General features: G+C 52.6%; 1 protein-coding gene across 1 annotated transcript in view; it reads left to right on the forward strand.

Moving 5' to 3' along the window:
- Nucleotides 1–970: 970 nt before the first annotated feature.
- The window catches only part of LRRC27 (leucine rich repeat containing 27), a gene marked incomplete at both ends in the record, with an annotated part of 17,993 nt that continues 6,407 nt past the window's right edge, over nucleotides 971–12,556 (forward strand). The window contains 4 exons of the mRNA XM_080694887.1: nucleotides 971–1,180; nucleotides 3,613–3,743; nucleotides 9,061–9,119; nucleotides 10,957–11,109. Of these exons, the coding sequence (XP_080551013.1) occupies nucleotides 971–1,180; nucleotides 3,613–3,743; nucleotides 9,061–9,119; nucleotides 10,957–11,109 (553 nt within the window). The remainder of the gene's footprint in view (nucleotides 1,181–3,612; nucleotides 3,744–9,060; nucleotides 9,120–10,956; nucleotides 11,110–12,556) is intronic.

A 12,556-nucleotide genomic window follows, 5' to 3' on the forward strand; every position in this document is an offset into this window, starting at 1 on the left:
TAGTTCCCAGGTTTAGAGAAAACCGCTGTGCAGAGGGCCATGCAGAGGGCCAGAGGCCTCGGGGAACTCCTGCAGCCTGGGGTCTGCCCTTTCCCTTCCTGCGGCTTAGGGGCAGCTCCTTAACTGACCGGAGCCCCTCCTCCTCCGAAATGGGAGCGAGGGTACCGTCCTCACTGGCCGTCCAGTAGACGGATGCATGTAAAAGCTGTAGTGTTCCAGGGATTAGCATGGCCGGACGGTCTGGAAACCACAAGCGGAGGTATGGTAGCAGCTGAGGCCCTGGTGAGCCGCCTTCTTAAACTCTCTTGAGCAAAGTATTGACGAACATCTAAGATCCAGAATTCTGACTTCACAGGCCTTCCCCAGGGCCCGACGGGGTGCCAGCCAGGTCAGGCGGCAGAATTTCATAGCAAGTGACGTCAAACTAGAGTGGGGATAAACGGTGCAGAGTTAGGAGCGCCCCTCCCTGATTTTTATAGATGGCTTACAGTTGGTTTACCAAATGTCCTGCCTGTGCTGGTGAGAATCTGCCTAGTAACATACCACTCTCTGTGCATCTTTGCATTTTCCAGGAGTTAGTTAGATCTTGGTACAGAGCGAGGAGTGGAGAGAGAAAAGAAAAACATCCCTTTTTCCTTTGCCACAGAGACACACTGTGTTCCCAGGCTGACCTGGAACTCTGGCAATCTTCCTGCTTCAGCCTACTAGGTAGCTGGGGTTACACAGACACACGGCCACACCCAACTAGGCACAGAGAGTTTTAATCAGAACCTTTCAGTATTCCAGTGTTTTACAAATTCAAAAGCCAATTTTGTGGAGCTGCTTATTAAAAAGGATGGCTTTGTAAGCAAGTGGAATCGTTCCAATCCCCGTGCTTTCATACTGGCCGCGTGGAGGTGTCAGAGCCCTTCCTGTTTTCCAGGTGACTCCACACCAAGGAGGATGAGTGGTGGCCACCGGAGGGTGTCCGATGGAGGGGAGCTGTGCCGATGGGGCTCCCTCGGGGGCTGCCGATGATCCCAGGGAGGGTGCCGGCCACACCAGGAGCTCGCCTGCCTCCCCGTCCAGAGAGGTTCATACGGCTGCTGAAGGAGTCATCTTTTCTTCCTCGCCGGTTTTAGACTTGAGTCAGAGTGGTCTGCGCCATCTAGGAGACGTCTTTAAAATCCCCAACCTGCAAGTAAGTGCTCTGTTCCTCGGGATGGTAGCACAGGGATGCCGCACAGACCTTGGAGAACTTGGCCCCGGGCTTTCATCCGCGGGCTAGTCTTTACATGAGATTCCAGAATGAGACAGAAGAAGGGTTCGTCGTGGCTTCATATGCTGACCACACTAAGAGAAACTTGAGATCCGGGCACCAGCCAGGGAAACCATGCTCTGGTTTGGAGGACAGAGCCGTTTTTCCACCTTATAGGTCATCTCTCTCCGTGGGAGGGTCTCAGGCACAAAACAAAAAGCCGTGGTAGAGGCAAACACCCTGACTCTCTTATTTAAAACACAAATACCTGGCTATAGCACTTCAGTGAGCAGCAGTTTGTCCCCGTGCCCTCCCTTTGCTGATGGGCCATGCCAGTCCCCCCAGTGCCGGGCGCTCGGCCAGGGCAGACCAGCGCAGGCCGCCTGCCCCGGCTTCGTGGAGCAGTTTCCTAGCGCACAGCCCTGAGAGCAGACGGGCTGCTTGCCCCCATGCCTGCCTCCGCTGTCCCCGAGCCTAGAGTTTCCTTAAACCTCGTTTGGCTCCATCTGGAACCTGGGAATGAAATTTTCGTGGGTTACTGTAAAATGAAACGATGCTATATATAAAGACAGAGTCAACAGCAGTCATAGTGATGCTGACGTTCCTACGTGCTTTTTCCAGAAGCCGCAGTCTTGGATTTCTCGCGGCTGCTTGGGCTGCGAGGGCCTGCGCTAGCCTGTTTGTTTGCCGTCTTTGCTCAGGGCTGGAGCTGTCCTTGATTTCCTTGGTTCGCACTGCCTGCAATCCTGCCTCTACCAGCATTGGGGAGGGGCCGGCGTTTCAAAGCGGGGGGCCCCAGGACCAGCTCGCACCGCAGGAGAGCAGGCCCTGAGGCTCAGCACCTCCGCTCCAGGAAGGGCAAGGTCGCAGGTTGAGGCACATGTGCGTGCGGGGGCCGGCGGACGTGCACACTTCTGTACCCGGAGGCACACGCCCTGGCCGGTGCCTGCCACGCTGCTTTCTAGAGCGTGGTCCACTGCCAGGAGCCAGGGACCGGGGCTCTCCCAACACATGTATCCTCTTCAGGTCATTTACAAAGCTTCCCCTCGTCCATCTTTCTCAGAGCCTGTGAGTGACTGGGATTTGAAAGTTTGGGCTGGAGGTGGCACCGTGGACTGTGATGGGGAAGGAGCCTCCGGAAGGCCCTTTGCGCCGTGAAGCAGCTCAGTCGTTAAGAGCTGACACCCGGGCACCCTGCGCCACTGTGCGGTGGCTCCATCGTCCTCTCTAGGCGGGGACACCAGAACATGGGGGTTCAGAAATGTGCACAAGGCCCCATAGCTGACAGGATTGGAACCTGAGGTTTGAGCCCCAGCTGCCCGGCTCAAGTGGTGCTCTGAGCATCGTCTGCCTCTGTGCCAGCAAGGATGGGCAGAGACCCCGTGGGTCCGAGGACAGTAACGTGCACAGCCTGCAGCTGCGCTATCACCTGGCCACGCTGTGACTCTAAGATTATACACACACAGAAACTTCCAGAAATAACCCAAACTTTCTACAGTATGTTGTTATAACTGTCCTATTTTATTAGTAGTAGTTACTCTTCGTTGTTTTTGTTCATCTCTTACTGTGCCCAACTGATGAAACCTTGTAATAGGTGTGTGCATTTAGGAAAAAGGACACATGGTATATGTTCATCGCTGTCTGTGGCGCAGGCACCCGGAGTAGGTGGGGATGCCTGCGCACGCCTTAGCTGGCTGCAGTCGGCTCTACGGGCTTCGTCTCTGCTTTCCTTTTTATCTTGTTCTCGACGGTGAGCTAAGAAGCCGCTGAGTTGAAGTAGCTAACGGTTCCTGCGGTGTTCCTGAGATGATTCCTGTGGCTGTTCATGGTAACGCTCTCGGTGCCTCCTGGAGCCTCCATTGTTGACTTAGGGAGAAGGCTTGGACCAGACATGGCTCCTGCTATCCGCTCTCGGAGTAGAGCGTTTGCTGGGGGCCCTGAGAGCTATGGCACTGAGCGTGGAGCCCAGGAGAGAGAGAATGATTTTGGAAAACCTTGGGATTGATATTGCGTACCTGGGGCCCCTTCAGAAAGTCACCCTCTGCTCTGAAGGCCGCTCTTTCTTTGATTCTCATGGTGACTGTTTAGCTCCTTTAAGGGTAAATATCAGTGTGGTTTTTTTTTTTTTTGAAGATTTAAAAAAGTTTATTAGAAAGGTAGAAATACAGAAAATAGAAATACAGCCCCATACCAGACTGGCATGGAGGGGTGACTCGAAATGAATACACCCTAAATATCAGTATTTTTTTTAACTTGCTATGTATAGTTACAGATGTTAGTAGTTTTTTTTTTTATAAATTCTTTGTGAACATATCATGTTTTAAAATTTAGTCTTTTGACAAAACTTTCTCCAATTTTCTCCTCTCTCGTGGAAGCAACTGCACCTTCAGAGGAATGCCCTCTGCATGATTCCTAAAGATTTCTTTCAGCTGCTGCCAAACCTGACTTGGCTCGACCTCCGCTACAACAGGATCAAGACGCTTCCTTCTGGGATCGGAGCTCACAAGTAGGTGACGTGCTTGTTTCCAGGTGTTCAGAAAGCGGTCTCTCTAAAATGCGTGAGCGCCTGCTCTGGGTGGCGTGGTTTCTACTCCGCAGCGGATCTGGCTCTACATAGACACACTGAGTAGCGTTTCGAGCCACCGTGGGCGGGATGGCCGACCGCACCGGCCACGCTGCTGGGGCTGTCATTGGAGCTGCTTGGTATCAGGAGGTATGGCGGCAGCCTCTGTCCTTGCTGACAGCCTGTGCCAGTCCTAACAGCCAGTTCCACCTCGCACTCCTCTGTGAGTGGAGCTGCCTGAAGGCCACAGGGACCCCTGAAGGGTTCCATCCAGCTCTGGTCCCCTGGGTCCTTTGTAATCTGGATTGGTTCTTGGAAAATATTGAGGAATTCTTCTCGTTTAGAAAAACTGGATTCCCCAGGCACACAGCATGTGCTCCTGCCACACGATGCCAAGGTTTCCCTTGCACAGCACGTGTCCACCCTTGGTGCTACGCCCCCGGGGCCTGCCTGGCAGCCGAGTGTCTCACTGTGCCTTTGCCTCCTTTCCTGGGTCCTTTCCTTGTACCTCCTCCTTCTGTGCCAGTGTTTCTTAACCCTCAGAAGCTGTGGTGCCCTGACCCCTTACAACCCCTTCAGACCCTCCTCTAATGCCAGAGCATCCCGATAGAGGGAAGAGCTGGGGCCGTGGGGCAGGTGTGTGCTCAGCAGGCACCCGGAGCCCGGTGTGGTGAAGCAGAGCTGGATATAGCAAGAAATGAGGCCAAGGAGAGTCGCCAGGGCTCGGAGCCTGCTAGGGTCTGGGTCTGAAGTGGCCCCCAAAAGCTCATGTGTTGGGAGTCCCCGCTGCAGCAGTATCAGGGGTGGCACTTTGGGGAGGGGATGCTGTGCCTCTCCTGAGGCCTGAGAGCAATGGAGCCGGCCCACTGTTGATGAGTCATCTGACACTCTGAGCCCAGATAAGCCTTCCTCCTTTAAGTTGTTCTTTTTGGGTACTCAGCTCCAGCGATGGACATCTGACTGCCCCAGAGCCCATGTTCTCAACTCTGGGATTTGTTCTGAAAGAAGTGGGAAGTCACAGGAGGCTTCAAATGGTGAGGGGTGGACTTGGCCTGAGACCCTCTGAGGAGAGGAGGCTGTGGGGCGATGGTGGGAGCAGGCAGGGAGCCACCGCGGCAGCCCTGCGAGGCTGGCTGAGACCGAGCCTCCGGTGCACTCGTGGGCTGGAGCGCTTTGTTTTGGCTGTGGGGCAGGAGAGGAGGAGAGGTGGCTTCAGGCCTCTACGTGAGCATCTGTGCCCAGCGACTGTGTCACAGTGGCGGCAGTGCCCCGAGTCAGGCTTTAGAAGGCCCTGCACGCATTGTCGTTGACGCACTCTTAAGAAGCAAGCATGGCCTCTGGCTCTGCCAGGAAGCCGCTGGTTCTGATGACCGGCTGGTGTCAGGACAGGTAGAAACGCACACAGGAGCCCTCCTCCTGGGGCCTGGGACCTCAGGTCTGCAGGGCGCGTCACAGATGCACCTGACAAGGAGGAGGACTGCGTCCTCGGTGTCCTGCTCAGCCAGCTGTTGATGGGACAGAGGTGAGCCGCCTCTACAGGCTGTTCCCACCTGGTCCCTGCCTGGGCCCCAGCGCCTCCAGCATCTCGGAGCCTGCGGTTGCCAGGGTTTGGAGGACTTTCGAACTCACAAGGCCATTGCCGTCTGTGTTTAGGATAACTGAGTGCTTTTTGTCCACAAATTATTCTTGCCTCAGCACTCGGTTCTGAAGAATAATTGCTACTCAAGAGTAAAAATAAACTAAAGCTTATTCCCGTAAATCCACTTCTTCCTAAAATAAGCACAGTTCTCAAATTTTAGAATTCTCTGATTTTGCCAGTCAAAGCCAGCTGCTTCGTGTTGTTTAAGATATAATTTGGCCTGTGATTTATAATTCATTATACAATTAAAATTGGATCCGCTTGCCGAAGAGCTGAAACATATTAATTAGAAATTTTCAGTAATTAGGGGCTTATTAAAAGCCTTAAACTTTCCCCTTGCTAATGTCTTAGATCTGGAAGCTTGCTAGCAGAAAAAAATAGATTTTTAAAAAGTAGATCTGTTATTTTGCCTCATAAGGCAAACTAGTTCATTCAGTATAGTGAACGTATATGATCAGATGAAAATTATTGAAATGAAATAAGCACTGAATAAGCTTTGAATTCCTGAAAGAACATAAGGGGTTAACATTGACAAATTCGTCATTGACAGCGCACCCAAGAATATTTTAGCATGTACTTTCAGTTTGATTTTGGTGAGCGTCCCCCACCCCCACAAAGAACACAGCTCATGTGGGCTGGAACTTTCCTTGGTTGGTGTTAGGGAAGACCAGGGCGTGCGCCTCCTCATCCTGGGTCGGGAGACGACGCCTCCTCATCCTGGGTTGGGGGACGACGCCTCCTCATCCTGAGGGTCTGGGGGACGATGTCTCCTCGTTCTGGGGTTCTGGGGGATGACACCTCCTCATCCTGGGGGTCTGGGGTACGATACCTCCTCATCCTGAGGGTCTGGAGGACAATGCCTCCTCGTCTTGGGGGCCTGGGGGACGACACCTCCTCATCCTGGGGGCCTGGAGGACGACGCCTCTGTGTCCTGGGGGTCTAGGGGACGACACCTCCTCGTCCTGGGGGTCTTGGGAATGATGGCTCCATGTCTTGGGGATCTGGGGACCAATGCTTCCTCATCCTGGGGTCCTGGGGTACGACACCTCCTCATCCTGGGGGTCTGGGGGATGACTTCTCCTCATACTGGGGGTCTGGGGGACGACTTATTCTCATCCTGGGGGTCTGGGGGACAACTTCTCCTCATTCTGGGGGTCTGGGGACTGACACCTCCTCATCCAGGGGGTCTGGGGGATGACGCCCCCTCGTTGGCTTTTTCCCATATTTGCAAAATTAAAAAGAAACTAGACCCAGAATGATGAGCTAAGTGCAGCACTGAATTGACCCATCTGGGGTACAGCAAGGGAAGTGTCTTCATCCAGCTTATTCCTTAAAAGCCTCAAATAATAAGAAAAACCCAAGAAAGTAAGTCAAAAGAGAATTGTCATGTCTTCAAGTAATCTGACTCTCCTCTGGGAGTGCCTATCAAAAATTACACTTAATTTAAGTGCAAGATCCACTAGGAGTCTCGAGTGTGTATTGTGCAGTTACCTACTCCAAGCCTCTGAGACGCTGGTTGGCTGTGGTGCGGGTTTGAAGTCTTTTACTCTCCAAGGTGGAGTGAGGTTTCCGGTGACCACTGCCCTGAAGCATGGCTCCCCAAGCCAGGGAAACTACCGCGGGGCGCAGCCAACGCAGCGGTGCAGAAGCAGCCTCAGTCGCAACTTGAATAAAAACAAGCGGTGCCAAAGCACCCAGGGAGTGACAGATAATTTTTTTTCTAAAAAACAGGAGTGGTGGGCCGGGCGTGGTGGCGCACACTTATAATCCCAGCATTTGGGAGGCTGAGACAGGAGGATCGCGGTTCACAGCCAGCCTCAGCTACTTAGTGAGGCCCTTCGCAAATCAGTGAGACTCTGTTTCAAAATAAATAACTTTAAAAAATTAGGGCTTGGGGTGTAGCTTGTAGGTAGAATGCCCCTGGGTTCCATCCCCAGTACCACAACACAAAACAAAAATAAAAACAAGCACAGAAGCACAGGAGTGGAGAGCTAGTAAGTCTGGGGGTCTGAAGGCTGGTTTGGCCCTGGGATGTGGGTGTGGCTGCCCCTGCCATGTGACTGTCCTCCGCTGGGAAGCCTTTGGGGAAGGGAAAGCTGTCAATGTGGAATCTGGGTGGCTTAGACTCCAGCCACGCCAGGGCACACCTCGGCCATCTGGGACTGCCAGGTGGGACGTCCAGTTTTCATCGGCCAGGCCCGTGCACAGTTCTGGGGATGAAGCCACACCCAGAGCAGTGGGCCTGGCTGTTCTCCAGGGTTGTGCACTACAGTGGCGGTGACAGGGGCCAGCGTGTTGGTGGCCCTAGTGCCCGCACTGCCTGAGCCTCTGCGCGGCCTGCGCGCTGCTGCGGTGTGTGGGAGCGGTGTGTGGGAGCGGTGTGTGGGAGCGGTGTGGACCGCCCCCGGCCGAGCAGTGCGGTGCTTCTCAGCAGCTGCCCTGTGCAGTCCCTTGGCGAACGCCAGTGCGCAGCAGGTTGGGTGGGCAGGCCAGGAGTCCTGCCCGCAGCCTGAGTGCCCGTGAGAAGGGGCACCTTCTCAGCTGGCGCTCAAGCTGAGAGTGCAGCGCAGGAGCCGGCATGTGCGGACGTCCTAGGCCAGACTCCGCTGAAGGCCCCTGCGAAGTAAAGGAGAAAGATAAATTGGTCACTTGCAAGAACTGAACGTGGCCGGGTGCGGTGGCTCGTGCCGGCCATGGGGATGGGGGTCGCAGGCTCCGCCCAGCCTCGGCAGCATAGTGAGGCCCCATTTGGAAATAAAACCTTAAAGGTGTGGAGGTGCAGCTCAGTAGAAGAGCACCCCTGGGTCCTGTCTCTGCTGCCACAAAAGAGAAATAAAATGTGGAAAACTAGGCAAAATAGGTTAAAAGGTACAAAATGAGTTGAATGAGCGTACTGATTCTCGTTACATCTGGTGAGTAGAGTTCAGCGGATCCCTTTTGTCTGTCTGTCCTGCCTGTCCATGGAACAGTGTGTGCTTCATTTTATAAAGTCGTTAGTGGGAACTAATTGAAAGAAGGGGTGTGGGATCGATACATCCCAAATACTCTGCCCTGATTCTTTTCCTTACTGGAGACATCTCAGGGGCGGATGGTTCACCTCTGAGCAGGTGGGACATCCTGCACAGCCGAAGTCTCCCAACCAGTTTTGAAGAGTTTTTTCGCAGAGCACTGTGAAGTGCTGGGATTGCACGAGCCCGTCTCAGGGAGCGCCGGTGCAGCGAGGTTGTGACTGAATGGAGAGAGGGCCCAGAGCCGGCATTTCTGCCGGGCTGGTTTTGCCCCAAGAGACCGTGAGCGGTGCTGGAGACTGTAGTGGTCACAGTAGGTGGGGGGTCCCAGGCAGGCCTGGGATCAGGTGGGGAAAGGCCGGGGTACTGTGGGCCGCCCCCCAACCAAGAATTGCCTGACCCAGCTATGAGAGGCGTGGGGCTGAGAGCACCTCACCCAGGGCCTCGGCCTTGGGGCGTTTGCTGGTGGTGTGCACAAGTGAATGCGTGTGCTGTACCTGTCTTGCAGTTTCCCCAAAAAAGAGAAGAAAAGCAAACAGATGTAATCGTGTGTTTAGGGACGGTCATTGAAGTGTATGTTTTTAAATTCTCTTCTGTTTGTTTTGCTTTAAAGGCATTTGAAAACGCTGCTTTTAGAAAGAAATCCTATCAAAACGTTACCTGTGGAGCTGGGTAAGTGTTAATGTAAGACAAAAGATGAGTCTTAGAGTGCTGTCCTTCCAAGTCACGTGTCACAGAAAGAGCAGACGCGACACCGGAGGACGGCCGGCTGGGGTTAGAGGGCCCCAGCCCCCATTCCAGCAGTCCCTCGGGCCGAGGCAGGTGAAGACAGGTGTGCGGAGTCTGGGAGGCACGGTGCCGCTGTGGGTCTTCAGGGCTGCCCTCTTCTTTCCTTTGGGGTGCCACTGTGTGTCCCTGACCACTCAGTGTCCATCTAGACTGAGTCTTTTCTCCTTTTTTCACTGGAGATTGAACCCAGGGATATTCTACCACTGGGTACTAGGAACTGAACCCAGTTACATTCTACCTCTGAGCTATGCCCCTAGACCTTTTTATTTTTATATTTCTGGCACTGAGGATTGAACCCAGAAGCTGGCTCTAAGACAGAAACGGTGGCCGCAAGGCGTGCTGGGGTGCTCCCCTCACAGAATGAGAGGACGGTGGTCCCAAGGCCCTGCCCTGGTGGCACCTCCGCCAGCTGTGCTGCCTCTGACCCAGCTGCGCGGGGACTGGGCTTTCAGCGAGCCTTTGGTGGACACCTTCAACCCAAGACGCACTGCATCTGACCCGGCCGTCTCTGGTCCCTCTCCTCCCGTTTCCCTGCCTCTTCCTCATTGCCCTCCTCGGCAGGAGCGTCTCCTCGGGCTGCCGAGGGGCTGTTACGAGAGACCTTTCTCTTCTCTTCTCCTCAGGCTGCCTTTTATCCCCCTTGTGAAGTCCACCCATGGCTTCCTCTTGGTCCTCCTATCTGCCGTAGAGTCCCTCTAGTGAACTTCTACTTCTGTTATTACAGTTTTCAACTTTACAACTGCTATTTGGTACTTCCTTTAAAAGTTGGGCATGGTGACGCATGCTCATAATCCCCGCGCTTGGGAGGCTGAGACAGCGCAGATAAAAAATAGGTCTGAGAGTATAGCCCAGAGGTAGAAAAGCCCCTGGGTTCCACCCTCAGTACCACACACAAAATAATCTACTTGTATTGGCATTTCATATTTGTTCAGCCATTTTATATTTTCCTCTAGTTATTTAAAATTTTGTTTGCGTTTCCTTGGACATGTTTGTAATAGCTTTTGTGAAATCTTTGTCTGCTGAACCCAACATCTGGACCTGCCCAAAGACAGTTTTTGTTAGAGGTCTGCTTCCAAGCATAAGACAGTTTTTGTTAGCTGTCTGCTTCCAAGCGCAGGTCGTATTGTCTCTTTATTGGTATGTATTTTAGTTTTTTATGTTGCAAACGAGCATTTCAGATAACGTACTATAGCGACTTTGCACTACGAATTGTACCTGAAGGTTGCTGTTGCAGCCATTTCTCTTATTCTATTTACTGGTTTATTTTTATAACTAACCTGATCTTAGTATGTGGAATCTGTCTTCTCTGCAGAGTTGGTTTGTGTGTGTGTGTGTGTGTGTGTGTGTGTGTGTGTGTGTGTGTTACTGGGAATGGAACCCAGCGGCATTCTACCTCCAAGCTACACCCCTAGCCCTATTTTTTATTATTTATTTTGAAACAGAGTCTCATTGAGTTGCGGAGGGCCTCATTAAATAGCTGCGGCTGGCTGCGAACCACGATCCTCTGGTCTCAGCCTCCCGAATGCTGGGATTACAAGCGTGTGCCACCACGCCCGGCTCTGCAGAGCTTTTTAAAAGCAAACCCCAGATATCCATCTTATTCTTTTACCAAATACAGACTAGAGTCGTTTTTAACTATGAAGCCAGTTGCTTTTATCTCTTCCTGTGTCCATTCTGTAGAACGGCATGCAGCAGCTGAAGCTCCCCTTCTCCGTTGCAGGGAACATCTCCACACTAAAGGCGCTGAACCTGCGACATTGCCCTCTGGAATTCCCCCCGCAGCTGATTGTGCAGAAAGGAGTGGGGGCCATCCTGACCTTCCTGCGCATCTGTGCAGTGGAGCACTTCACACCCAGACAGTCAGCTTTTCAAGGTGTGTGGGTATAGAGACCCACACAACCGGCGAAGATGGTCTCCCCGTGGTGCTCCTGTCCTCTGCTGATGCACAGGCCAGAGCGGGTCCCTGTCAATCCACGTCTCCCCTGGCCCTGTGCCTGTGGGTGTACAGCCTCGGCGCCTAGGAGAGCCTGTCTAGAGTCAAGTAGGTAAAAGTGTATTGGGATAAATCAAATGAGACCATTACCACTGGCTCCGCCAACAGCAACTGCCTCAGGGGGCCTCCGCCAGGCAGCTACAAAAATAAGCACCGTGCCGTGTCTCTCTGCCCACGGAGGTACAGGAAGCAGCGCAACGTGGCTTGCTTAGCGTTTATTTATTACCCTTGTCACTGTATGAGGGTACTCGTTACACTGTTCCCTTTCTTCTGTGCGTCAAGCCGAAAGATATTTTCGTGGTATGTTCTGATCTCGAGTGGCCTTGTAGTTACACTCAGAAAAGTAAAGTGAAATAGAGATAAAGGAGGACTGTGAGAATGCCCACCAAAGAGGTAAATATTCTGAAATGTGAATGTCGCCATATTGAAAACATTGCTATTTAAGTCATAAGTCCTGAGCTTAAGAACATGCGTGCATTTGGAACAATAATCCGAGAGTGGTCTATGCAGTATGCATATGACGTGTGAATGATGAGGTCTGTGTCAACTCGTGACCGTGCTCGTGTGGTTCAGATTACCATAGCTGGCGTGGTCCTGAATGACCGAGAAGCAGAAGCGGGCCCTGTGCCTTTCTTCTTTTTTTTATATGCTTTTATTGGTGTGTTATAGTTTCACATGTATAGTAAATCATGTTGGTGGTGACATACATGCACACAGCACTGTGCCCCACGCCCTCCCTTCCCCGCGCAGAGTGCTGAGATTGCCGTGGTATTTTCACATCTGCACCATGGCCGACAGGAGTAACTCCCTCAGCGAACCTCACTCTCCCCTTCCCCCGACCTCCTTCCTTGCCCCACTGGGGTTTCTCCTCCTCCTTCTGAAGTCTGCCTGGTCTGCCCATTGCTCCCTGGCTTCTGCATATTAGAAGATACGCCCTTCCACTTTCTGTAGCTGGTTAATCTCACTTAACCTAACGTTCTCTAGGTCCTTCTGTTTTCTTGCAAATGATAATTTTGTTTATTGCTGAGTAGAATTCCATGGTGTGGGTATCTCATAACTGTGTAGTCCACCCATCTGTTAGTGGACCCCGAGGCTGGTCCGTAGCTTGGCTCTTGTGCTGCTCTGAACATGGGTGTGCATGTGTTACTGTAGTTCTCTGCTTCCAACCCCCTGTTTCTGTAGGAGTTTAAGCGCCAGTAATGACACCGAAATCCCAGTTGTCCTGGTGGCCAGATCAAAAAATCACAGAAATGAAGTTTTCTTGATTTCCTAGCAGATGGGGAAAGTAGTGAACTGGCTTTCAGGAATAACCGATTTTTCAAATTCC

The sequence above is a fragment of the Muscardinus avellanarius genome, assembly GCF_963383645.1.
Source record: "Muscardinus avellanarius genome assembly, chromosome: 4".
Classification (NCBI taxonomy): domain Eukaryota; kingdom Metazoa; phylum Chordata; class Mammalia; order Rodentia; family Gliridae; genus Muscardinus; species Muscardinus avellanarius.